The sequence below is a fragment of the Bison bison genome, unplaced genomic scaffold (assembly GCF_000754665.1).
Source record: "Bison bison bison isolate TAMUID 2011002044 unplaced genomic scaffold, Bison_UMD1.0 scf7180017864333, whole genome shotgun sequence".
Taxonomy (NCBI): Eukaryota; Metazoa; Chordata; class Mammalia; order Artiodactyla; family Bovidae; genus Bison; species Bison bison.
The window spans coordinates 4030798-4057291 of NW_011494905.1; the positions used below are offsets into that span (position 1 = coordinate 4030798).

Genomic DNA, 26494 nt, shown 5'->3' on the forward strand with positions numbered 1-26494 from the left:
AGCTGTGAAGCCGTCTGGACCGGGGCTTTTGTTTGCTGGAAGATTTTTGATTACAGTTTCAATTTCCATGCTTGTGATGGGTCTGTTAAGATTTTCTATTTCTTCCTGGTCCAGTTTTGGAAAGTTGTACTTTTCTAAGAATTTGTCCATTTCTTCCACGTTGTCCATTTTATTGGCACTTTTTTAGGTGACCTGGGACAGCTCAGTTCCCCTCTTTGACTCTCAGTGTTCTCATTATAAATGTGGGGATTCACCTCCCACTGCATCACCTCTCTAATGTGTCTTCTGTTTCTGGAATGCTCGGAGAGTGCAGAGGATCTACAGTTACTTCCCAAATAGATTACAGGGTGGCACATTTTGGTGAGGCCTGAGTTCTTATAGAATAGAATATTTCATAGTATTTTATTCATGCTTGTGCTATAACCCAACAGGAAAAAAAAAAATATTTCTGTGGTCACTCAGGAATGGTATCATCTTCCAGTTTTTTGTATTAGAGTATCAATGACCCTTTACATGATTTTTCCCCTTGCCCACCTCCAGTACAGTGCTAGTTATCATTTCTTTTTTCTGTCTGAAGATTTAGCATTACCTCTCCAGCTGGTATCAGAGACTGATAAAGGAAGTAATCTTTTGACGGGAAGTTCTACTTTTGCTGAATCATGAGTGAAAACACCCAAACCAGCACTATCTCTCTAAGTCTCTCATTCGATCTACATCAGAATGACCCAGGACACTTGTTATTTTCTAGGTTTCCATCTTTCTACACAGAGGAAATACTATACATGTACATACTATATAAAATGGAAACAGACTCACAGACATAGAAAACAAACTGATGGTTACCAATAGGGAAAGCAGGGAAGGATAAAATAGGAGTTTGGGATTAGCAGATACAAACTACTACATATAAAAGAGATACACAATAAGGACCTCCTGTATAGCATAGGGAGCTATATTCAATATCTTGGAATAAACTAAAATGGAAAAGAATATGAAACAATAATAAAAAAGAATATGAATATTTACACACACACACACACACGCACACACACACCTATGTATATATAATTCAATCACTTTGCTGTACACCAGAAACTAACACAACATTGTAAATTATAAAATTGTTAATATTTGTCACTAAGGAACTTTCCCTTGATAGTTTAAGACATAATGCAAGATTAAATCCTCCTAAACATAGTAGATAGGTCATAAAATCCCTCTGAAACAATGTGTAGATTGGTTGAGAGTCTGAGCAGTTGGGTAATGTTTAAACGTGCACTTTCTGGATTGATGACAGCGTTCAGATTCCAAGTTCCCAGGTACCATCAAGGTGATCTCTGTGCTTCAGTTTTCTCATTTGTAAAATCGGATCTCCGATCTGATGGGGCTGCTGTAGTGATTAAATGAGTTAACATATTTTGAACATTGTATAGTGCCTGCTAAACTACTCAAGATACTGTAATTATTTTCAGTCTCATCAATTACAAATCAATAAATACATAAAGTATGTATATATTTCTGCCTTTCAGAGTTTATGGAAAGGGATATTTCTTCAATAGAACTACTGTTATCTGAATCAAAGTTGCTGATCGGTTAGAAATATTCAGTGTTGCTGGCCTTTAGATTCATTGTCAGGGCATGCTCTTTTTCTCCCTCTGCTGCAGTGCTGCTGAATGGCATGAGTCATTCACAGTCCCTCATCCACTTTCCTGCCACATTTGAAAGGCAGCAATAGCTCACATTTGACAGACTGTTTGTGAGCATTTAATGAAAGTCATGAGCCCCTATTAAATATTAGCACATGCCATGTATCACCTTAGGTATTACTCACAATGGCCCTGAAGTGGAAACATTCCCTCTTCTCTGCCTGCCCCTTGACCCCATTTACAGATGAAGATGCTTAGGCTAAGAGAAATTTTTTAAAACTTGTGAAATGTTATGCAAAATAAGGAATATAACTTGGTGTTTGAACCAGCTTTTTCTGCTTCTGAAGCCCACACTTTCTCCATTACACCACAATCAATGTTTCTGAAAGTAAACGGGGCCACATTGGTCTCCAACCTCTGGTATAATTAGCATCATGCTTTAATCAGTGAGGTTGACTGTCTTGATTAACCTTTATGACAGATCATGTAAGTTTCATATTTCTAAATGAATATATAGAGGCAGCTGTAAATTAGTGGAAAAACACTGAGCTTGGATCAAAAGACTCATGTTTAACTCCTGGTTCTGCCACTTACTATGGGTGTGATTTTGGCTAAGTCACTTAACAAAACACTAACATGGTTGTTTCTTTGTACAAAAAACACACATTCCTGCCTTAAAAAATATTAAATGAAATGTAGCATGTGTGAGTATTGCCTTGGAGTTCCTTGTTCCTGTAAAGGATCATGGAAATGCAAAGGTTTTTCTTCCTTTGTTTTGAATCCTAAAGCCAGCTTATCCTCCCTGGTTTTGGCATCCCCTGGTCCTCCATAAACTCTTTCCTCTAAATCCATATCATCCATTGTTGTATTCACATAGTATCTATTACGGTAGGGACTCCCAACCTACGGGGATTCCCTGTTAGGAACCAAGCTGCACAGCAGGAATTAAGTCTTGGGTGAGCCAGCAAAGCTTCATCTATATTTACAGCCGCTCCCATCGCTAACATCCTTGCAGTCGATGGAAAAACTGTCTTCCATGAAACCAGTAGAAGTTGGGGAATGGCTGTGTTATGGTATAGCGTGTTTTTAAGGGTAAGAATAAGCTCTTAGTGCTGGTAGTGAATGAGTTCCATGGGCCATCTCATTTAACTCAAGGGATAAATCCTATTTGACTCCATGATACCATTTAGGCAACTGATATTTAGTAACAAGAAGTGTCTTGCCCTGAGTCACCCAAGAGTCAGGTAGAGGATGTAGAGTTTGAACCCAGGCAGGTAGCCAGCTCCTGGAGTCTAGACTCTGAAGTATCTAAACCATACTGGTTAGCATCAGGAGTGTTTTGCTTCATTCATTATTTCTCCCTCATGTGCCTTGATTTCTTGACTGAATTAAAAATTCCTTAATCTGGAATTTCAATTCCAGTAATTGAGGTGTTGAGTATACCTAAATTATCTTGATGATTGCCATAAAGCCTAATTACTAGTATTTGTGGATAATTTAATGTAGATTTCATGAGGCTACAATTTTCCACACTGCTTCAGTATCCTGGAAGCAAGGACTTTTGACTCCTTCCTCTTTGTCTCCAGAAGCTAATCTTCCACCATGTTGAGCTACTTTGATTTGATTTTCACAGGTCAAGCAAAAAACCTTTTCTCTGTTATTCTCCCAAAGACACTTTGCCTGCCTGCCTGCCGAGGCCCAGAAATCCAATGTGATCAGTGCATCTGTCAGGGGATGGACTTGTTTGCTGCCAGTGGTATTGTTACCGAACAAAACACACGCGCTTCCTTTGCATCCGAAGTGCCTTGGATCGCTGAGCAAGAACCTTTCTGACTCAAATGAAAACCACCTTGTGTTAGGTGAAATATGAGGAGTTAACCATTTGTTTGCTGGCGTGCATTTCCCACGAAAAACTCAAAAACAGAAATTTACCTCAGCCATGGAAAGTGATGTGCCAAGCATCATATTTGCATATTAAAACCGAAAACTGATTTGCATGTTATTTCAGTGTCTTGTGTCACGTTCAGGCATCTGTCAAGCCCACTTAGATAGAAACAGCTTGTATAGTAGGAAAGTGTTTCTGTGCATATCTGACTGAAAATCTAGGTGCCCTTTTTTTTTTTTTTTAAAGCAAATTGTCCCCACTTCACGTGCTTTTTCTTCTGGCTCTGTATCTGAAAATGCTAAAGATAAGACTGAAATCTCATGTCTTGCATAGTAGTTCATTAGGGCCCATTCATTTTTTACTATGTTCTATTTATTTAATTTTAAAATATTAAAGAAAAATACTGACTCAGTAATCCATCATCCTAAAATAAGCTGTTAAAAGTTGTTTCTTTCCAGTATCTCTTTTTTCTTTATGCTTACAGAGACAAACACACTGGCACTCTTACGTATATATTTGTATACATTTGTTATTATCAGCATACATGTTCGGTCTCTTCATTCATGTCCAACTCTTTGCAATCCTATGGACAGTAGCCCACCAGTCTCCTCTGTGCATAGGGTTCTCCAAGTAGAAATACAGGAGTGGGTTGCCATGCCCTCCTCCAGAGGATCTTCCCAACCCAGGGATCAAATCTGTCTCCTGCATTACAGGTGGATTCTTTACTGTTAAGCCACAAGGGAAGATTACTGTTTTAATGTCAGTCTTTTTTTTAACATGAAATGACTAGAATTGTGAAACAATCTAAATATGTAACAATAAGAAATTGATAAGGCCCTAGTGAATTAGAACCCTGGTCAAGGCCGGAGCCCTGGTAAGAAAAACACTAAGATGTCTAGTTGAGGATGGCTTTTCTGTGTGGCAGTGCATGGAAAGCAGTGCATTGTCATAGCTCTTTCCTTCCTGATGTTGGAGCAACTAGCCCTTTGCATTGTTCCAGGCAACCAAATAAAGATGAAATATCTTCACAACCAAAGTCACTGCTGGGTACTAGTGAAGCACAGCAAAGACCAGGATTTGGTTTTGTTTGAAAACACAACCTTGAATAATAGTTCATCCCATTCATCAAACTTCTATGCATTGAGTCTCATTGAGGTGAAAATTACCAATGGAAATAACGTCTTGTCATTGCTTTGCCTTTGTTATGTCAAATCCCTTCTGCATAACACACAAAAAGCCTAATTAATGGAGCAAAGAAATGCAGGTAGGTTTTAGCTCTAGTGCTGTGGAAATAGTTTCTATTAGCCTTGTACAGGAATCAATTTGCTGGGGATGTTAGCACTTGCCACAGAGGCCACTGGCTTTCTCCTTTAAGGAAAGCCTGCCTTCTTAAAGTATAAAAGTATGGAGAATATGGAAGTTTGGAGAGAAAGAGCAGTGAAATAAGAACTATGAAACTGGTTGGCAAGAGATCTTTGCTTTACTTTCTTTCTGACCCTGAATATCTAGGGCTCCTGCTTTTCACTTTTCATAGCAGCCTACCAAGTGGGAGAGCATCCATGGACATGCCGTTTTTGCTTGGAGCTCATCTAGGCAGGAAAACATAAGGAGGCTACTTCCTTCTGAATAACCAAACATGAGCTCTGCTTTACTGTTTATCTTTGATGCCAAAGGCTAAGATGTCAACAGTTTAACAATTTGGAGAACCAGCATAGCATACCTTCACCAAATGTCATGTATTTCAAGGTTTATAGTTTAAAAGACTAAGGAATTACATCTCTCGCTACAATAATTAATGTGAAATTGAAATAGACTACATTAGACTGAAGTAATTTATCAACAAATAGAAGACTGAAGAGTTACTATTACTCTACAAACCTTCCACTTCCAAGAAGAAAACCATCTTAGTTAGTGGTTTGTAAGTTGTTTCCTGGTAATTGTAACTGTCATTTAATATTTCATAAAGCTTCTTCATATGATCTAGATATTATTATCTTCCAGTTTATGGATGAAAAAGTCTAATGGAGAAACAAATCCGTGGGGAATTGAAATGGTGCCCTAGACGTCAGGCCCAGGAATAAGCATGCTCAAAGTCGGGGCATTCTTGAGGTCACCCTGACACGTGGGGACTGGGAGGGACGGGTGTGGAGGGAAGCCACCTTCAGCTCAGGCTACACCACCATAATGCCCTGGTTTGCAAACACACTGGGCCCTCAGTGGACACTTAGCACTTTCCCCAGGATTCAGTGACATCCAGTAACTCCACTATGCTATCATTCAGGCTTATCAGTCCTTGCCTGTATCTCCAAATTTGGCCTAAGAAGAGTGATTTAGGGGTATCAGTACATGGCATGAGAAAAGGAGCATGAAAAAGAGATTATAAGAAAACCAAGTTTTTGAAAGTTGAGAACTAACTGGCATGGATTTCCAAGCTAGAATCAAAAGTTTAAAGTCGAGTTTTCTAGTGGTTTTCTTTGTGCCTTTAACCATTCATTCTCCTTTTGGGAGAAATGGGCCTTAGGAATAGAAACGGGCCTTAGAAAATGGGCCTTAGGAATAGAAGAGCTAAGAGCATGCCTTTCTGCTCCCATGAAGCTGTAAGGAATGTTTCATTTGTGGGTTTCTAATTGTTAATAGGTAGTTCTTCTCCTGCCCCTTCCTTCTCTGTGACCCATCCATTGCTTTAAATGTGAAGCAGGGTGAGTATTCAGCCCATCTTCTGCCCTTGGCTTGAAGGGGTGCTCCATTGACTAAGCAGTGAGATGTTGAGCATAGAGTGTGATAATTCAGTGAGAGTCAGAAAGTAGAAGCAGCCTCAGGAAATTACAAACTGCAAACTTGACATTGTTAAATAGGGGGAGAAAAAAGAGCAAAAATATCAGAAATATATTTTTTCTGGCAGGCTTTCAGCTCCAAAACGGGACTAATTCTACCTTTTGAAAGAAGATAATTTCGATGTTTCTTTTTTCAAGAACACATAATTGAAGTTATTTTCCCTCTGAGAGAAGGAACCTCTTGTACATCATTGCAAATGGACAAGAAAAATGAACAGCTCTGGTACCCAGAGTGATAGAGTATTCATTATCATGTAGTCTCTCTGAATATCTTGGCTGCCTTTTCCTGGTGTCGTATCTGCCTGGGCGGTGCTTTTCTGGTAAGGTTAAGATTTTCACTAAGGTTAAGTTACCCAGCACTCTGTAACTAGGAAATCAACATCAGGGAAGGACTCATGGAGGAAAGATGGCCCATGCTGAGGTCAATATCAGAGTAACTCAGAGTCTAATATGATGACTGATTTAAGTAGCCATTTTGTAACATGGATCCTTAGCACATGTTTTGAAATAATTAAACTGGTGATAACAAAGACTGAAGGAGGCAGGTGTTCTCCTAGAGCTCTCTGTTGTTTGCGCCTTAGTGTATGCAGTTTACCATGCTTCCTTTTCTCTTTAGGAGGGATAGAATTCTGCTTTCTCTACCCAAGAAGGAGTGGTGGTAGGAAAGGGTGGTTAGCCTTTGTATGTTCTTGATTTCATGCCCCATGTGTAGTGAAAGTTCTGTAGGCTGCAGAAACCCTGTGACCTGCCAGCTGCTTAGTCAGATTCAGAGTGCTGAATGAAGTTCTAGATTGTTTCAGGAGATGCTGATAAGTAGTTTAAGTCCTCCTGTAAGTGGAAATCTCTGTAATAATGAGGTTTCCACTTACTCAGTGTGTGTCTGTTTTTAATAAACTACAAAGTATCCGTAAATATGAATATCTGTGATTTCACTATAAGTATCTGTAATGATATGTGCCTTTCATATTATAGGCACAAAAGTATGATAGACTCAAAGGAATCTTTGAAAACACCATTTTACACATAAAGATACTGAGGTTCAGGGAATAGAAATGATTTGATCAAAATGACTGGACAAGTTAAAGGTAGAACTAAGATTAGAGAGATAAATAGGTCTTTTGTACTTAATAGGTTTTGATGTAAGAAAGTATAAAACATTACAAATACAATGAAGTGCTATACAAATATGACAGATACTCTCATTTGTGTTGTTCTTTATCTGGCAGAGGTTTTTTTTGCTCACCAAGCAGATTCTGTCCATGTGCATTTTGTTTGCAGAAACTGTCCTTATTTTTTCACAGTGTCATCCATAACCTTTACCAGGGGTCTAGATCCAAATTTGGCTACCATATTCATATTAAGCTTTCCCTGGAATGATAAGTAGCTGGGCTCCTAGCAAGACAAGAACCATGGCAGAGAAGAGCCTGATGTAGATATTTGGACATTTTCTGTTTCCTGTCACGTTTGTGTCAGGAAAAAAAAATTTTTTTTACTATCTAAGGAAAAAATTTTCATTGTAGACAAATGGAAAATATAAATAAAAAGACTGTAAACCACTGGCCCGTCACTTTTTAACCGTTAACTTCTGAGTGTATATCTTTCCAGTCTCCCTTCTGTAAGTTGGAGGCAGGCAAGCCTAGGCAGTTGATGATTCTCCTCCAGGAGTGAGCTCCCCTCCTTCCTATCTTTCATATGGTCATATATGGAAAATAGTCTAGCTATGAGCTCAGAAGGAAGGGGAAACACATTTTGGTGAGAAGTTAGCAAATGTACTTAGTAAATACCAGTTCTTTTAAGGCATATTAACCATTAAATTGCTCAGAAATCGCATGATGTCTGGTTGCAGTTTTTAAGGAATCATTCTCTTTGGTGTTTGAGGTGTTCACCAAAGACATACTTCAGAAGCATGACTTTAGTAAAGTCAACCCACCATTTTCAGTTCAATTCAGGTCATGTGTGACTCTTCGTGACTCCATGGACTACAGCACGCCAGACTTCCCTGTACATCACCAACTCCGGAGCCTACTCAAACTCATCCATCGCACCAGTGTTGCCATCCAACCATCTCATCCTCTGTCATCCCCTTCTCCTCCCGCCTTCAATCTTTGCTAGCATCAGGGTCTTTTCCAATAAGTTGGTTCTTCACATCAGGTGGCCAAAGTATTGGAGTTTCAGCTTCAGGATCCGTCTTTGCAATGAATATTCAGGGTTGATTTCCTTTAGAATTGACTGGTTTGACCTCCTTGCAGTTCAAGAGACTCTCAAGAGTCTTCTCCAACACCACAGTTCAAAAGCTTCAATCCTTCGGTGCTCAGCTTTCTTTATAGTCCAACTCTCACATCCATACATGACTACTGGAAAAACAATAACTTTGACTAGACAGACATTTGTTGGTAAGGTAATGTCTCTGCTTTTTAATAAGCTGTCTGGGTTGGTCATAACTTTTCTTCCAAGGAGCAAGCAAGCATCTTTTAATTTCATGGCTGCAATCACCATCTGCAGTGATTTTGGAGCCCCCAAATATAGTCTCTCACGGTTTCCATCGTTTCCCTATCTGTTTGCCATGAAGTGATGGGACCGGATGCCATGATCTTAATTTTCTGAATGTTGAGTTTTAAGCCAACTTTTTCACTCTTCTTTCACTTTCATCAGGAGGCTCTTTAGTTCTTCGCTTTCTGCCATAAGGGGGGTGTCATTTGCGTATCTGAGGTTATTGATATTTCTCCTGGCAATCTTGGTTCCAGCTTGTGCTTCATCCAGCCCAGAGTTTCACATGATGTACTCTGCATATAAGTTAAATAAGCAGGGTGACAATGTACAGCCTTGATATACTCCTTTCCCGATTTGGAACCAGTCTGTTGTTCTATGTCCAGTTCTAACTGTTGCTTCTTGACCTGCATACTGGAGGAACAGGATGGGGAGACCACTTTCTCCCCCACAAATTCATCAAAAGATCATTTGAGTGCTGAGAGCAACTTCCACAAAACAACTTCTGAACGCTGGCAGAGGATACCAGGCACCCAGAAAGGCAGCCCATTCTCTTTGAAAGGAGGTAGGACAAAATATAAAAGACCAAAAAAAGAGAGACCATTTTAAATCTCCTCAGTTCAGTTCAGTAGAGAGATCATTTTAAATCTCCTCAGTTCAGTTCAGTTGCTCTGTTGTGTCCAACTCTGTGTGACCCCATGGACTGCAGCACGCCAGGCTTCCCTGTTCATCACCAACTCCCAGAGCATCCCAAACTCATGTCCATCGAGTCGGTGATGCCATCCAACCATCTCCTAATGGTTGTCTGTTGCCTGAAACAGTCTTGAGTTTGACCACAGTCCATTTCTCTAGCCTCATCCTAGCTCTGTTCTTCCTCTGTTTCTTAACATTTTTGCTAATGTTCATGGTCTTTTGTGCATATTATTCTTGCAATATCTTTACTTTTTTCCTCCTTTCTTCCTTTTCTCTTTTTCTTTCTCTCTCTTTCTTCCTTTCTTTCTTTCTTTCTCTCCCCCCTCCCTCTCTCCTTTGTCTTCCTTTTTTTTCACCTGGTGAAATCCAGTTTATCCTTTAATCTCAAACTAAATAGTCACCTCCTTTCTGGCAGTGTTCTGCTATCTCAGAACACTGAATTCATACCTGTTTTTTCGTACTTACACTTTACTGTAATTGCCTATTTTCTTGTCTCTTTCTTCCTAAACTGAGTTGTCAGAGGCATGCATGAATCCTGAATAATTTGACTTTATAATGATAGTGCTTAGCACTTGGCATTTCCTTAGGAAAAGTATGTTAAGAGAATTTTGAAGGAGTTCTCTGAAGTTTACTTCTCAATAACTCATCTGTGGATCATGTAATTTTTTTTCACCTTTACTAGGAGGTCCAGGCATTTCAAAGAACACACATGCTAGTGATTAATATTGATACTTATAAGAATGTCTCTTCCCTAGAAAAGGTTAAAGACTGTGTTTATACTTGTTTTGCAGTTCTTTTGTTTCACTATTTAGCAGTAAGCCTCCACTCTGAAAGACATGTTTGCTTATTAAATAATACAATCAGTAGATTAAAATCCAAATGACTATAAAATAATAGAGCTAGAAGTACTTGGAGACAACAATGTCGAAGCCCAGAGAGGTTTTGAAGTGGAGCCGAAACACACCTGGTCTCAGTCAGGGCTCTGCTATCTTTCAGAGCTGGTACTTCACACAAAGTTGCTCAGTTACCTTCTCTGAGCCTCAGTTTCCTCATCCATAAAAAGGGATCCTGTATCACACAAGCCTGTTGTATAAACATTTGAGAGTACGTATATGTGGAAGCAGGCACTTTGAGAAAGGTCATATAGATACAAGGAATTATTGTGTCACAATGAGTATACCGCTGGTACTATTCACATTTCTACTTTTGAAGACATAAAAAGCAAAAAATGCATCACACATCTTGCCAGCCCTCTCTCACCCCTACTTAAAAATTTTCAATTGTGGTCTATTGCCCAGACACAATTTTAGAAACTGCTTGTTAAAAAAAAAATGAATCAGACAGTTATTAATTTTTCCTAGGATATGTTAAGTTCTAAGCAAGACAGAAATTGAAAGGGGTCTCTTCATCCCAATGAGAAAAGTACTATAAACTACTACTTTGAGACTTGAACCTTGAAGAAAGTCCTGAGCTGTATTTTTCTGAGTATGAGAGACAACTGGGAAGAAATTGAGGTTTTACCAGTATGTTTCCACAGATTTTGAGCATTACCCACTGGAGACAGCACATGTGGAGAGCTCTACAGCCAAATAAGACCCAGAAACACTGAGAGAGATGATCTCTTGGGGTCTTTAGTCATAAGAAGAAAGAAAGATAGTCTTAAGTCGTGTCTAACTCTTGCGACTCCATGGACTGTAGGCTCCACTGTCCATGGGATTCTCCAGGCAAGAATACTGGAGTGGGTTGCCATTTCCTTCTCCAGGGGATCTTCCCAACCCATGAATCAAACCCAGGTCTCCCGCATTGCAGGCAGATTCTTTACCAACTGAGCTATGTGGGAAAATACTTTATTCAAAAGAAATACTAAGATTCCAGGACAGCCATTATATGAGATTAGAATCTAAAAGAAAAGGACCTTTCCAAATGTGTTACTTCAGAAACAGTATCAAAAACAAATAGGAAGGAGTATTTGTAGAATAAAAGAAATAATAGACACATTTTTTTCCCCTCAAAATCAGTGAAACACTGACATGGTAAATACTTTGAAATTAGACCTCTGCTTGAAATGTATGTTCTTAAAGGTAGAATCTGAACTGCTGGCTTAGATTTACAGAGGACAAACTTGGTTTTCTTTCTTTGTTTATATGAAAAGGAAAGCAAGGAGATATTAGGGCCAAACAATGATAAATTGTGTCCATTCTCTGAGGGTTGGGCTGGAAACAGGAGTTATGAGATTTTCTTTACTAGCTGTTGATTTAAATTAAAACAGCCACCACCATTAATATTTCATGCTTTTCTAGCATTTTTCTCTATGGAAAGTAATGTTTGGTTTAAAAAAATGCAGAGTTTTAGAGCCAGGTGATACCAAATTTGGTGTGTAAGTTCTCTCTTAATTGCCGACCTGCAAAAAAAAAAAAAGAATATAGATAATTTTCCTATCTCGTCTTCATTGTTGTCACTGTACAGGGATAGTCCTCTCCCTCTGAGGCAGGTTGGGGGATCCAGAGTCCCTTTGTTACCATGGCTTGAAAGTAGTAGTTAAGCTCTATTTAGCATGAAAATCAAGTTGCCTGCGTGAATCCTCAGTCACATCAGTTGTGTCCAACTCTCTGTGAACCCATGGACTGTAGCCCACAAGGCTCCTCCGTCCATGGGATTTTCCCGGCAAGAACACTGGAGTGGGTTGCCATTCCCTCCACCAGGGGATCTTCCTGATCCAGGGATTGAACCCACGTCTCCTGTGTCTCCTGCATTGCAGACAGATTCTTTACCACTGAGCCACCAGGGAAGCCCAAAAATCAAGTTATCTTAATTCTTACAAAGACTGTGAGGTAGCATTCCCAAGCCCATTTTACAGAAGAAGATCTGAAGTTCAGAAAGGTTCACAGGCTCACTTTGCTAAAGCACTATCTCCAACCATAATGCCACTGCTACACCATATATTCCTTCACTGTCATTGGCCACAGTAACTTTATGTTCTTAAATGAATATTTCTGTAAAATTTTCCTAAAAGTTGATAGCATATATGAGCAATTTGAAATTTAATAGTACCAGCAAATCACTCCAGTGTTCGTATCTGCATATATTCCCACCAATATAGTGTGCTTTTTGTAAAGAATCATTTGTGTGTGTTTCTCACCCTCACTGGACTCAAGTCCTCTCAAAGGCAAAGACGGTGTCTAACACATCTTTATGCTTGTGGAGGGTACACAAATAGACCCTGTAAGAATGTGTGGATAAACTAATAAGCAAAAGAAATGTGAATGAGTCAAGAGCTTCTTTAACCTCACACTAACTCTATAAGACAGACATTGTTTGCAGTTTAGAGGAGGCCCTGAGATTAATATTTAATGTTCCTAGGATAAGCGACTTCACTTTCACTTTTCACTTTCATGCATTGGAGAAGGCAATGGCAACCCACTCCAGTGTTCTTGCCTGGAGAATCCCAGGGACGGGGGAGCCTGGTGGGCAGCCGTCTATGGGGTCGCACAGAGTCAGACAAGACTGAAGGGACTTAGTAGCAGCAACAACATTTATACAACAGTTTAAAAAACTTGTACAAAAGTTGTTTGATACAACTGAGATGAGAAGGGACTTAGCAGCAGCAGCAGCAGCAGCAGGATAAATGAGTAAATCTAAGATGGGCTCTTGTTCTGGCTTTACCTTAATCAGCCCTGCCCTGATCTTCTGGGGCATCAATTTCTTTACCTCACAATGAGTAGTGAGGTAATGATTCTGCAGGTTCCAGACGAAAAATAATTATAGAGTAAAAGGTCAAATAGGTACCGATCAACAATTTCACATGTATTTAGTTTAGAAGGCATTTCATGCCTTAAACATAACACAAATAATTAATAGCCCTCTTGGTTGTTGAAATAAATTCTGGTAATATAATCATGAAACTTTTGCACAGGGATATGGACTTCGAGGGATTTTCACATCCAAGAACTCATTTGGTATAGTAAAGACAATGTGTGAATGAATATGCAGCTTCATATTTTGTTGAATTGATTCTTGTAAACTACTCATGAAAGGAGAAACTTGGTCAATGATTTTAAGACTGGATAAACATCAAGGAACTGCATTCCCTATCTCAGTTCTTCCCCTTAGCCACAGGGAACATCATCACTGTTATTTCTAAACTTATAACAGTCTTTCTGTTTTTAATACTTTGAAGATACTGGGGTATGCTATCGGAAATGGTCAAAGTTAGAATATAGGAAAAGGAAAATATAAGAAATTCCCTCTTATTTACATAGCACAAGCTGTTTTGCATCTGGCAGATTCTTGGCTGATCACCTCAAGTGTTCTTTCACTTGACCTTTGATTCCCTCACATTGCTTTCATCCAGGTGCATCCATCTATTGAACCCCAATCCAGTGTTTAATGCTGGTGATTTACTTTCTCATTTGATATGTTTGTTTGCAGTGCAGGAGTGGTCTAGTGGGGTGGGGATGTGAGGGGCATTTAACATTCTTAACTGGAACACACGTTCCTTCACATTCTGGACCCCATGTATCCAATAATATTCATCTTCTTTCTTATGTCAAGCTTTACATATGGTCTCAAAATATACAACTGCCAGGAGCTCCTTAAGCCACCTGGTTTTTTCCTCACCTGAATGTAAGATACTTCAACCCAGATGTTTCCTCTCCTTCAGCTGAATAAGTCCTAATCTGTGTTGACACCTCTCCTCTCCTCTGGAATTCTTCCTCTCATGCCAGAGTCCCCTTTGTGCACTTTCCACAATTGCTTTATCGTTAATTATTAGGGTGCCTATATCTCTCGCTTGACTGTAAGCTGCATAAGGGAAGAGACTGAATATAGTCATCCTTTTTTTTTTTTTTTTTTTACAAATATACAACTGGAGCATAGAGACTGCTTGCAATTGTTGAATGAAATACAGCTCTATTCTTTTTACACATGAATTTCTAAAGCCTGATAGATGGCTTATCTAGATAAGGCAAGTGAATAAAGTGGTACCTCCAAGGTCAGACCTTGAATAGCTGGTAAAGCCAATCAATCCTAAACCCAGGTCTTCTAATAGCCCTGTCCAGTGCAAACACTATCTGGCTGCCTTGGTTGATGTCTAGATTGTCCTTAAAGAACTTTGTGTTTTCTGCCTTTCAGGGTGGACCAGCAGGGTCCATGGGACCTCCAGCTGCACCCTCCTCATTCCGCCCTGAAGATGAGCTCGAGCACCTGACCAAGAAGATGCTGTATGACATGGAAAATCCACCCACCGATGAATACTTTGGTGAGTGGGGTCTAGAACTGACTTCTGAAGTAAAGGTTCTGTTCTGTTTTCCTTAATCAGTAATTAGGAATAGTATCAGCTCCACTGGTACAGGCTTTGAGTCTTGATGCACTGGAGTTGGTACACACGTGCACACACCTGAGTGTTCTGGATACTGCTTTGTGAAACTGCTGTACATGTGATATCTGTTTAGCTTGGACTAAAATTTCAGGAGTTATGCAGAGTTTCTTGAATTCAAATTTTATTTTAAAAGTTAATATTTGACAATTTATTAGCTTCTCATTAGACAGACATAGGGTTTCTATGTGGGTTCAGGGAAATGGGAGACGTTCATTTACAAGATGGGGAATTGGGTGGTATCGAAACTCTTTGCTCTTAATTTTTTCCCACTATTTAGGAAGAGTTTATCTCTTTGTTTTTGTTTTGTTTTGTTTTTTTCTGCTCAAAACCTGTGAATAATTATCAATGGTTAATCCATTCAGTCCATTAGTGTAATGTCAATTTATAAATTAAAAGCCAATTGCTGCTGCTGCTCCTGCTGCTAAGTCGCTTCAGTTGTGTCTGACTCTGTGCGACCCCATAGACGGCAGCCCACAAGGCTCCCCTGTCCCTGGGATTCTCCAGGCAAGAACACTGGAGTGGGTTGCCATTTCCTTCTCCAATGCATGAAAGTGAAAGTGAAAGTGAAGTCGCTCAGTCGTGTCCGACTCTTAGAGACTCCGTGGACTGCAGCCCACCAGGCTCCTCCATCCATGGGGTTTTCTAGGCAAGAGTACTGGAGTGGGGTGCCATTTCCTTCTCCGATACGCCATTTATGAGGTATTAAAAATACATAACCTGTCGTGAAGGAGGTTGGAATTATTCAGAAAAGGCAAAAACAGCACACAAATAATTGATAGTCTAGGTATACCAGGTAGAGTTATAAGAGGGACTTAGGTCAAATGTTATAAAATGTAAACGCTCTCTGCATCAAGAACATCAGGAATGCTTTTGAGAAGAATTAATGGTTCTTGAACCTGGACATGTTAAAGCAGTGCCTTTCACATTTTCTGTTTCCTTCTTAATCTGTTGGAGATCAATATCTCCACAGAGTATAATTAAAATTAGTTACTAAGAAAATGAAGTAAAAAGAATACAAACTGGAAGACAGAGTTTTAGCATTGTTATTTTTAACAGGAATAAATTACTCTATTAAGCTGCTAGAAGACTTTTGCCTGGAAAATCTCATGGACGGAGGAGCCTGATAGGCTACAGTCCATGGGGTCGCTAAAAGTCGGATATGACTGAGCGTCTTCACTTTCACTTTTCACTTTCATGCATTGGAGAAGGAAATGGCAACTCACTCCAGTGTTCTTGCCTGGAGAATCCCAGGGACGGGGGAGCCTGGTGGGCTGCTGTCTATGGGGTCGCACAGAGTCGGAGACGACTGAAGTGACTTAGCAGCAGCAGTAGCAGCAAGCTGCTATAATATTTTATAAATACTGTCTGCTTCTGAACTTGTCTCTTCACAGAGTGTCTTAGTCAACTAGGCATCCATCCACCATTCTGAGTAACCCTGCTGTAAGAACTTCTAGAGAGAAGATATTACATTTGGGGACCGGTAGGATCAAAGGCAGAGAGGTGGAAAAATTGCCCAGGACTTTTACTTATTCAAATATTTTCTATTTTTATATCTTCCCACTTCTTATTTGAGAATATTTAATAACAAGCAAACTGAGGGCACTGGTCCAAACCCACATCATAAATGGACTGGATTAGAATATGAAAAATTTGGCATTTATTTGTATTCAGGAGACAGTGTATCTTAGCTAAAAGAGCATAATAGTGGGGATAAAGAGTCATTCTGATTCCTTTTCTGCCTTCCACCAGCTAAACATATTGGCCTGTTTCTCCACTGCCTCAGCCCATTTTTCCCAAATCAAGAGTGTGAAGCAAATGTTATTTAGTGTTTCTTTCATAGTAAGTTCACTATAGAAACATCATTAATGCAGAGAAGTGTACAAAGCTAAAATTCGATAGAGACTAGCACAAGTGCATCTGTGTGTTCAGTCGCTTCAGTCTGACTCTGTGGACTGTAGCCTGCCAGGCTCCTCTGCCCATGGGATTTGCCAGGCAGCAATACTGAAGTGGATTGCCATGCCCTCCTCCAAGAAATCTTCCCAACTCAGCAATTGAATTCACATCTTCTGTGTCTCCCGCATTGCGGGTGGATTCTTTACCCACTGAGCCACCTGGGAAGCCTAGCACAAATGGATAGAGAATAGTATAAAAAGAAAAAGTCTCTAGTTATATTGAAATACGCTAAAAGTATATCATGCCCTTGTCACTGATATGGGAGAAGATCTTATATTGCGACCTAAGATAATATTTGAAAAAAGTTTATTAAAAGTGAAAAATAAGGCCCTTTATTATCTGTATTAAGGTATATCAAAAACAAAAATGCTAACATGCCAAATATGTATGCTTCAATTATCATAGCAACAGAATAGATAGAAATAAACAACATTGACCATAGGTTGTGACTGTATTAATGAATATATAATAAGTACTCTGGGAAACATATAATTAAATATTATCTTTGCCTTCAAGAACTGTCCCAGCTCTACTACTTTCCATCTTAGACAATGCAAACAAATTGTTTACTCTGTACATCATTTTGTTTTGCTGTATTATAACATGGAAATAATGGCTGTTTTATACTGTTACTGTGAGTATTGAATGAAATATTTATAGAAAACACTTAGTCAAGTTCTTGGCATGTAGAAATATATTCAATAATCAGAGTTATCCTATGCTTTACTTAAGAAAACAAGATATGCCCATTAAAAATCCATTAATAATGCTTGATTTAAAATTAAGTTCCAAGCAAAACTAGAACATATGTCACCAATCGATAAATAATCATTGCCAAATGAATGTTACAAACCACGAGAGGGAATGTGGAATAATGATTAAGTTTTATTGAGTGCTTACAATATGGCAGGACTATTATATACCATGTACTTTATAAGAATTTGTTCATTTCATCCTTACAGAAAAAGCTATAATCCTGTGAAGTAAATGGTATTATTATTTCCAGATTAGAAAACCAAGGCTCAGAAATGTTAAGTAATCTGCCCAATATCAACAGCTAATAAGTTGCAGGAGTGGATTAGAATCTAAAATCCAGGTCTATACAATTTTTTTTCTTCTAAAAGCTTTTCCCACAGCTTTATTGAAGTATACAAAGAACTTCACATAATGTGTATAATTTGGTGGATTTAGATGTATGGATACACGTGTTTTGCCATCACAGCAATTCAGGTAATAAACATATCCATCCCTTCCAAAGTTTAGTCTGGATATTTAGGAAAAGTTTTATGGAAGAGATTAGCTTTGGACAAATGGAAAATAAGAGATGGTATTCTCTTCTATGTTCGTGTTAAGTCACTTCAGTCTTGTCCGACTCTTGGTGACCCTATGAACTGTAACCTGCCAGGCTCCTCTGTCCATGGGATTCTCCAGGCAAGAATACTGGTGTGGGTTGCCGTTTCCTCCTCCAGGGGTTCTTCTTGACCCAGGGATCAAACTTGTGTCTCCTGTTTCTCCTGCACGTGTAGGCAGGTTCTTTACCACTAGCACCACCAAGTAGATAGAATGAACTATATAGATATAGAAACTAAATAGAAAATATAAATTGATCCCAGGATGATTTAAGGAAAATTACTTTATATGGAAAACATCCACCAATGAACAGCCTATTATGTGCAGGCTGCTCTGCTGGGTAGGTGTTAAATGCACGTGAAACAAGATAGACATGGGTCTTATATTTAAAGAAGCTTATTGTCTAATAGAGGATATGTGCAATGTTCTGGCATTTAATTAATAACGGAAGGCAGAAAGTGACAAGTAACTTATTCAAAGTTCAGCCAAATTCCTTTGAGAGTATAGAAGAAAGAGAGAGCAAATTATGAGGCAGGTATGGAAAGTGTTTATAGAGTAGATAAACTTTCAGTTGTTTTTTAAATTATGGCAATAGGACTTGGAAGTGCAGTGATAGTAGAGAAGTGATGTCATTTCTGATGAGCAGAATTTTAACATAAAAGGGAATAAAATCACTGGAGTGAAGCATCCATGTGGGAAGGAACAAGATATTGGGAAATAAGGTTAGAGAGGTAGGCTGGAACCAATAGCCTAAAGACCAAGTATTTTATCTTATGTAATGAGTCCCACACGTTGAGATAAAAGGTTATGAGAACTATTTCATGAAATGTGGTTAAGACTATGGTTTCCAAAGCCAGAATGCCTTTTCTACCTCTCATGGTAGGTAAAAGCAGAAAGCAAAGGATGAGTTAACAGGACTGTGGTTTACTCTTCTATTCTTTAAACATTAAATATTTCCCACGCACATTTTTCACACCTGCCTCTATGCTGGGTGCCAGGGACAGCGAGATGCAGGATCTCTGCCCTCAGGGGACCCACAAGTTCCTGGGAAGGATGGGAGAGAGGCAAGCATAGTAGGGATATCGGTGCGGCAGGGAGTGCGGCACTGTGTTGGGTCTGCCAGAGACACTATGTGAGCATAGACAGAGTTAAGTCTGTCTGAAGATGAAGGGAGGAAGGCTATGTATCATGTGTTTGCAACAGAAGGGCCTGACCCAAGAGAGATGAATAAGAGTCATCTCTTGTTCTCTATCAGAATTTTGCCTTAGTTCCATTCTGGGCTGGAAATAGCATTGTTAATCACCACCTTAAAAGAATTTCTCACTCTTGCATTAACATTGCTAGCCGTACCTCAGCTGCTCACTTTTTCTATCACTTTGCCTATTTAATGCTGAAATTTTCATCGGCACTATAGCTGATTTGCTGAAGGTCATTAAGAGCTTTCATGTCAAAGATCTCCTATTAGATTATGAGCCATACCAGTGAGTGAGAGGGAACAAAATGTAAATAAATGGCATCAATGGAAAAGGTTCCCCTGTGGTCATGTTGGTTTTTCTCTGTGCAACTCCTAGTTTCTTTTTCCTTAAGTGGAATAATTTATGAATATATTTGGTTTTTTGTTTCGTTTTGTTTTTCATTATGGAGTTTCCCATCAGTTTTACCATGTTTTCTTTATTTAAAGAACTATAATTATGGTATGTTCAGAGTAGGGGAGGGATATCAAAAGGTCACCTCACGGACGACTTGAGTACAAAGGAGAAAAGATACCTTCACAAATAGAGTTTGGAAACTTTCTTAAGGCAAGTGATGAAACTTAGCATCACCAATACTAGGACAAACTGACATGTGCCAGCTGATTTGATGTAGTAGAAAGTATACAACATTGTCTATGTAATAGTCTTGCTGAAATATGTAACCTGAATCTAACCATTAGGAAATAGACAAATGTAGATGATGTGCCATTCTTAAAGACAATTGTCTTGAATTCTTTAAAAATGTCAGTGTTATAAGAGACTATTTAAGATTAAAGAAGATGAAAAAATACATGTCATTCAAATGCAGGGCATACATTTTGACTGGATCTGGATCAAAAATCAGGGCATTTGGGGAGAGGTTAGAGAAATTTAAATATGAACTATATATTAGATAATAACACATCAGTGTCAATTTTGTGGGTATGGTAATGGCATTGGTGTATAAGACAGTATCCTTGTTGTCAGGAGCAAATGTTGAAGTATTTAGGGTGAACTGTCATTATGTCAGCAAATTGTTTTGAAACAGATAGATAGATGTAAAAATACTGTGAGGAGGGCAGACTCATTTCAGATTATAACTACTAGAGATAATATAACTACACAGTACACCCTTTCTCCCCCACAAAAGTATTGAAGCCTGCCATAGATGAATTATCTTTTTATATACATGCTGTGTGGCATGTAGGATCTTAGTTCCCCAACCAGGGATCAAATCCGTGCTCCCTGGTGTGGAAGCAATAGATTGCTAACTATGAGACCACTAGGGAATTGCCGTAAATGAATTATCTTAACACTCCCTTCTTGGGCAGGAGGAGTAAAGAATCATTCCTGTGTCTTCTAAATTCGACTGTTTGAAACTTCCTCTTTCTTATGTATCTGTTTCTTTGTTTTCTACTGGACACATACCCTTTCTATTGTTGGTGAGATGATAAGCATTGTGGTGGTGATGACCAAAGCTGATGTTTACCTAGAGCTCTCCAAGTTTAAAAAGGCTATTCATAGTCATGGTCTGACTGATGGACCTGGTCATGACCTGATACAAAGAGCCAACTCATTGGAAAAGACCTTGATGCTGGGAAAGATTGAGGGTAGGAGGAGAAGGGGGCGACAGAGGATGAGATGATGGGATTGCATCACCGACTCAATGGACATGAGTTTTAGCAAACTCTGGGAGATAGTGAAGGACAGGGAAGTTGGCGTGCTGCAGACCATGGGGTTGCAGAGAGTCAGACATGACTGAGCAACTGAACAACTACAATAAAAATGATGTTTTTATGAAGAAACCAGGATTGAGAGAGACTCAATGAGTTCAAGTTACACAGCATAACTTTTTGGATTTGGACTTACTCGTCTCATCTTAAGTTCATTCTGATTCGTTTCCATTGCAAAAAGTTGTAAGCTGTCCCTGTAGTTAACTACTCCTGTCCCTTACCATTCTTTCCCAGGGCTTCTGTAGTTCTGACTTCATTGTCACTGGCAAGATACTTTGACTGTCTTTAACTCCTGAATTACCTGATGTAACTAAGCATAGACTTTTTGCCATGGCTCAGATACATACTCTGGAGAGATAGCCCACCTCATACTGCTCTAACAACCACATGAGTTGACTGTTGACCTCGGAGGAAGCAAATCACTGATAGCTACAACTCATCTTGTTTTCTCAAGCCATTTCTTGATAAAATATTATAAGCTAGAACCTTCAACTGATCTCAGCTGATTTTTTTATAATGATTTCATCCGAAAAGGTGCTAGTTTTACTGTTCCATTGCCCCTCCTTTTCCATCCTCATCAAAAATTGTAACTGTTACATTACAATATTAGCTAAATGCTACCAAAGATGAACCATAAGAGAGCAGTATGATCAGTCCAGATCTTTGAAGGGAAGATAGCCTTTCATGTTCTGAACATTTTGCATCTACTGGACTTGAATTTTGGTTATATCAGATTCCCCAGTGTCTTTCTGGTAGCAGGGATGTACTTGAATAGGCCTTGAACACTATTTTGTAGGGGAGAGAGAGGAAATATAGAAGAAAACTGAAGATAGGAGAAGTTTTCTTTTAATTCAGTTAACCATACAACAGAGCCTTAGCTCAAATCATTTGCAAGGCTACAGGCCTTGGTTCAAGTGCTTGCATCTTGGAGCAACCTGTTTCCCTGGGCAACTAGAAGACTGTGTTTATGCTAGAAGAGACTCTTAGTGCCAGGGGTAGATACACAGAAAGAACAAGGGGTAATGAACTATAAATTATTATAATTTAAGGTCAAGTTCAAAACTTAAAATAGAGGGAGGATTTTTAAAACAGATATTGAAACTAATGGGGGAGAAAGTTATTGCTAGAAAATTGTGGAACTTAACAGTGCTAGTGGCCAACATTGGAGCTTATACATGGGTGCTAAGTTGCTTTAATCCTGTTCAACTCTTTGAAACCCTATGGACCAGAGCCCGCCAGGCTCCTCTGTCCATGGGATTTCCCAGGCAAGAATACTGGAGTAGGTTGCCATTTCCCCCTCCAGGGGATCTTCCCAACCCAGCAATTGAACCCACAACTCTTATGCCGCCTGTATTGGAAGGTGAGTTCTTTACCACCAGCGCCACCTGGGAAGCCCTAGAGCTTATATTTTTCAGGTATTTTTGAGGGGGAAATAGGGGACGACAGAGGATGAAATGGTTAGATGGCATCATCCACTCAATGGACATGGGTTTGGGTAGACTCCAGGAGTTGATGATGGACAGGGAGGCCTGGCGTGCTGCAGTTCATGGGGTCGCAAAGAGTCGGATACGACTGAGCGACTGAACTGACTGTAAAGGACAGTTGAGTTTGTCTCTAGATATCTTTCAGCCACATCTGTGAATTTATCCAGGTGTTCTCCATGTTGGTTGGTATACCCAGAGCCTCTGAGTTTTGTGCTTTCATTCATTTTGAAAGAGAAAAGGTGTTGTAGGTGAGAGGTTCCATGTCTCAGCCTCTGACTACAGCATGACTCCCTCAAAAATAATGATATTCTGGCTGCACAGACCCTAAAGCAGAAGGCAATAATCTTGGAATACAGAATATCTGGAAGTGAATAATGGTATGTATCTGAGGATGGACTGAAAATATCTACCCGCTTATTTTGAAGCATGAAGCTGTAATTATCTTGGCAGTGTTTACATGGTGTTGTCTTATTCTTTCTTCAAAAAAAAAAAAAAAGACTGAAGTGTGTGAGTCTCAGAATCGTTCAGTGAGCTATTTGAAGAATCCCTATGCCTTTAGACAGCACTAGGTAAATTCTCTTCATAAAACTTGGCGTTTATCTAAGTTTTGTTTTTGCTTATCTCTTGAGTATTGTTAGTGAGACATATTGAGAGTTTTTGCATAAAGCTGGAAGTTGGTTCTAGGGGAAGTAGCCTTTATTGCTTCAAAGGACAGTTGGACAAGAGTAAAATATGTGAGGCAGTGGGGACCTGGCATGAATCAAGCCATAAAAGAAGAAAGATTCAGATGGGCATGGCTATGATTACTTTATTGATAAAACCACATCATCACATTTGGTACTATGTATCTCCTCAATTGAGAGCAAGATGGAGGTCCCATGGATGCGCGTGAGTAGAAGCAAAATGCCCCAAACAAGGGGAAGATGGTCTATTTCTTCTCTATACTAGTAAGAGCAAAGGATAAATGAGCATGTCTAGAAGACTTAGACTAAGAGGCTTAGCAAACTGGAAACCACTATTTGAGCTATAGTTGAAGGAGTGGAGAAAAAAAACCTAGAGCCTTGAAACCTATTGGAGAACTGCCGTGTCAAAGAGAAATTAGACTTAATATGTATTATTCCAAAGTCAGCAACAAAAGCAAGTGAGGGGAAGCTGGAAAATTTACATTCCATATAACGAATTAACATGTTTAAGTGACAGGAAATTTTTGGATTGGCCTAGGACAAAGCTCAATAATCCCTTGTTGGGGAAGTGGTGATAAGTATTCAAGCATTCATTGGACTATGAGATTAGATTTCAGAAATGTTATCCAACTCTGACCTTCTGTGACAGGCATCTCAGTTTGCCTGGGAATCAAGCTCTTGCATCTAATTTGCAGTGCTACCCAGTTTATCATTACTGCTACATGATTACAACTAACATTTATATAATGCTTTGTAAAACACTTTTATATTGTGTTTGTTATATCATTTAAGCTAGACAAAAAAAGAAAGAGATAGCTGCTCAGTCGTTTCTGACTCTTTGCAATCCCATGGACTATAGCCCACCAGGCTCCTCTGTCTGTGGAATTCTCTAGTTAAGAATACTGGAGCTGTTTGCCATTCCCTTCTCCAGGAGATCTTCCCAACTCAGGGATTGAACCCAGGTCTCCTACATTGCAGGCAGATTATTTACCATCTGAGCCACCAGTGAAGCCCTAAGCTTGAAGCTGCCCTGCTAAACAATGTGTTTGTTTCCATTTGGTATATGAAGAAATAGAGGATCTGAGTGATTAAGGGACTCCCCACTCCACCCCCCGTACTACTCATTGCTCCCATAAGCAGCGAGCCTACTGACTCCAGACTCAGCTCTCTCTCCACCCCATTACATCCTCTCAGCACCATGTTACTGGGTTGGTCATTGACTATAAGATAAATCAGTGAACATACTCTTTTTTTAGCTTCTTCATTGGTACAAAGAGAAACATGATTACTTGGAAAAGTTTTTAGAGGGTCTCATCTGGCAGGCTCTAAATAATTTGTGTCACTGTTTTTTTTTAATCATTATTATTTTGTGGCAAGAAAATGGTTTCCAAAGTGCTCCTGTCAATTACAAACTAGAAAGTGATTCCAAATGGGAGCCTCTTTTAGTACAGATGGAACCTGGGGCCTTAAGGACCTTATTTTCACAGAAAAATGACCTAATTAATTAAAAACCCCAAAGTCACAGTGGAAGAATAAGTAGAAAATAAGTGGTTTCGAGAAAAGGTGGTATTGATTTGGGGAAAAATGAATTTCTTGATTTCGTTTCTCTCCATCTTTTCACTTAAGGTCTCTGTGGGTCATGGGAATAAAATGTCTTGTTAATGAGACATATTAGATATACTTCCTTTTGTGGTAGTGATTTCTGGTAAAACGTTTGCTCGGGGCAATATATGATTACAGCACTAAATAAATAATAATCCTAAGCATTTTATGTGTTCTATCTTAGTACACGTTAATTTTTAATTAATTTGGCTACATGGTGTATTTTTAAGCATTGATGTGGAAACCTAGACTTGTAGTATCATAAAGAATCATTAAATCTTAGAAACTATATAGGACAACCTTTCATTTTCCCGAAAACTAAAGCCTAAATGACTTGTTCAAGGTTGTAAAGCTGAGACTGTTTTGAACTCTATGGCCAAAATCCCCTTTCTGAACAAAGGATAGAAATTAGTCTCTGCTAGTGAGTAAAGGCGGAGAAGGCAATGGCAACCCACTCCAGTACTCTGGCCTGGAAAATCCCATAGACAGAGGAGCCTGGTGGGCTGCAGTCCATGGGGTTCCTAAGAGTCAGACACGGCTGAGTGACTCCACTTTCACTTTTCACTTTCATGCATTGGAGAAGGAAATGGCAACCCACTCCAGCGTTCTTGCCTGGAGAAGCCCAGGAATGGCGGAGCCTGGTGGGCTGCCGTCTATGGGGTCGCACAGAGTCGGACACGACTGAAGCGACTTAGCAGCAGCAGTGAGTAAAGGAATGGCAGGGCTGTTCACAAAGGTGAGGAAGTAGATTGGGCCTGCTATTTTTGTGAACCCAGACTGGGTTACACCTTATTCAAACTTCGGTTAAAAATACATTGCCCAGTGGAGAATGGAGGGAGGTGATATATGTATAATCATTGCTGATTTGAGTAGTTGTATGGCAGAAACCAGGACAACATTGTAAAACAAATTTCCTCAAATTAAAAACAAAGAAAAAAAGAATCCACTGCCCATAAAAATGATAAAATGATAATAACTTGTTAGAACCTATGTATGTATACTTGATTTTCAAATATAAATGAACCAAGAATGAGTGAGTGAGTGAAGTCACTCAGTTGTGTCCGACTCTTTGTGACCCCATGGACTGTAGCCTACCAGGCTCCTCTGTCCATGGGATTTTCCAGGCAATAGTCTTGGAGTGAATTGCCATTTCCTTCTCCAAGGGATCTTCCCAACCCAGGGATCGAACCCAGGTCTCCCGAATTGTAGACAGACGCTTTACCATCTGAGCCACCAGGGAAGTCAAATGAACCAAAGAGATTGCCAATATCTTTTTCTCATACTCATCAAGTTACTTGCTTGTAGCATTTATTGTTTACCTCATTAAGATGTAAGTCTGATTGAAGGTAGTTTTTGGTTAGTATACTGCTGTGTCTCTATCTTTAATCCTGGATCAATTCCTGATACATAGGAGATGTTTAATGTTTAATTAATTAATTAATCCATGAAAAAAAAAATTGTGAGCAGACATTCCATATCCCATGGGTCAGGACATGGTATAAACTACAAAAAAAAAAAAAAAAAAAAATTCATTT

The 26494-nt window shown here is 39.3% G+C and overlaps 1 protein-coding gene across 14 annotated transcripts in view; it reads left to right on the plus strand.

Annotated features, from left to right (window-relative positions):
- Nucleotides 1-26494, plus strand: part of LPP (LIM domain containing preferred translocation partner in lipoma) — a 754364-nt gene that overhangs the window by 546755 nt on the left and 181115 nt on the right. For all 14 annotated transcript variants that reach the window (XM_010853933.1, XM_010853935.1, XM_010853931.1 and 11 more), the window contains one exon: nt 14676-14802. In XM_010853933.1, coding sequence (XP_010852235.1) covers nt 14676-14802 — 127 coding nt within the window. The remainder of the gene's footprint in view (nt 1-14675; nt 14803-26494) is intronic.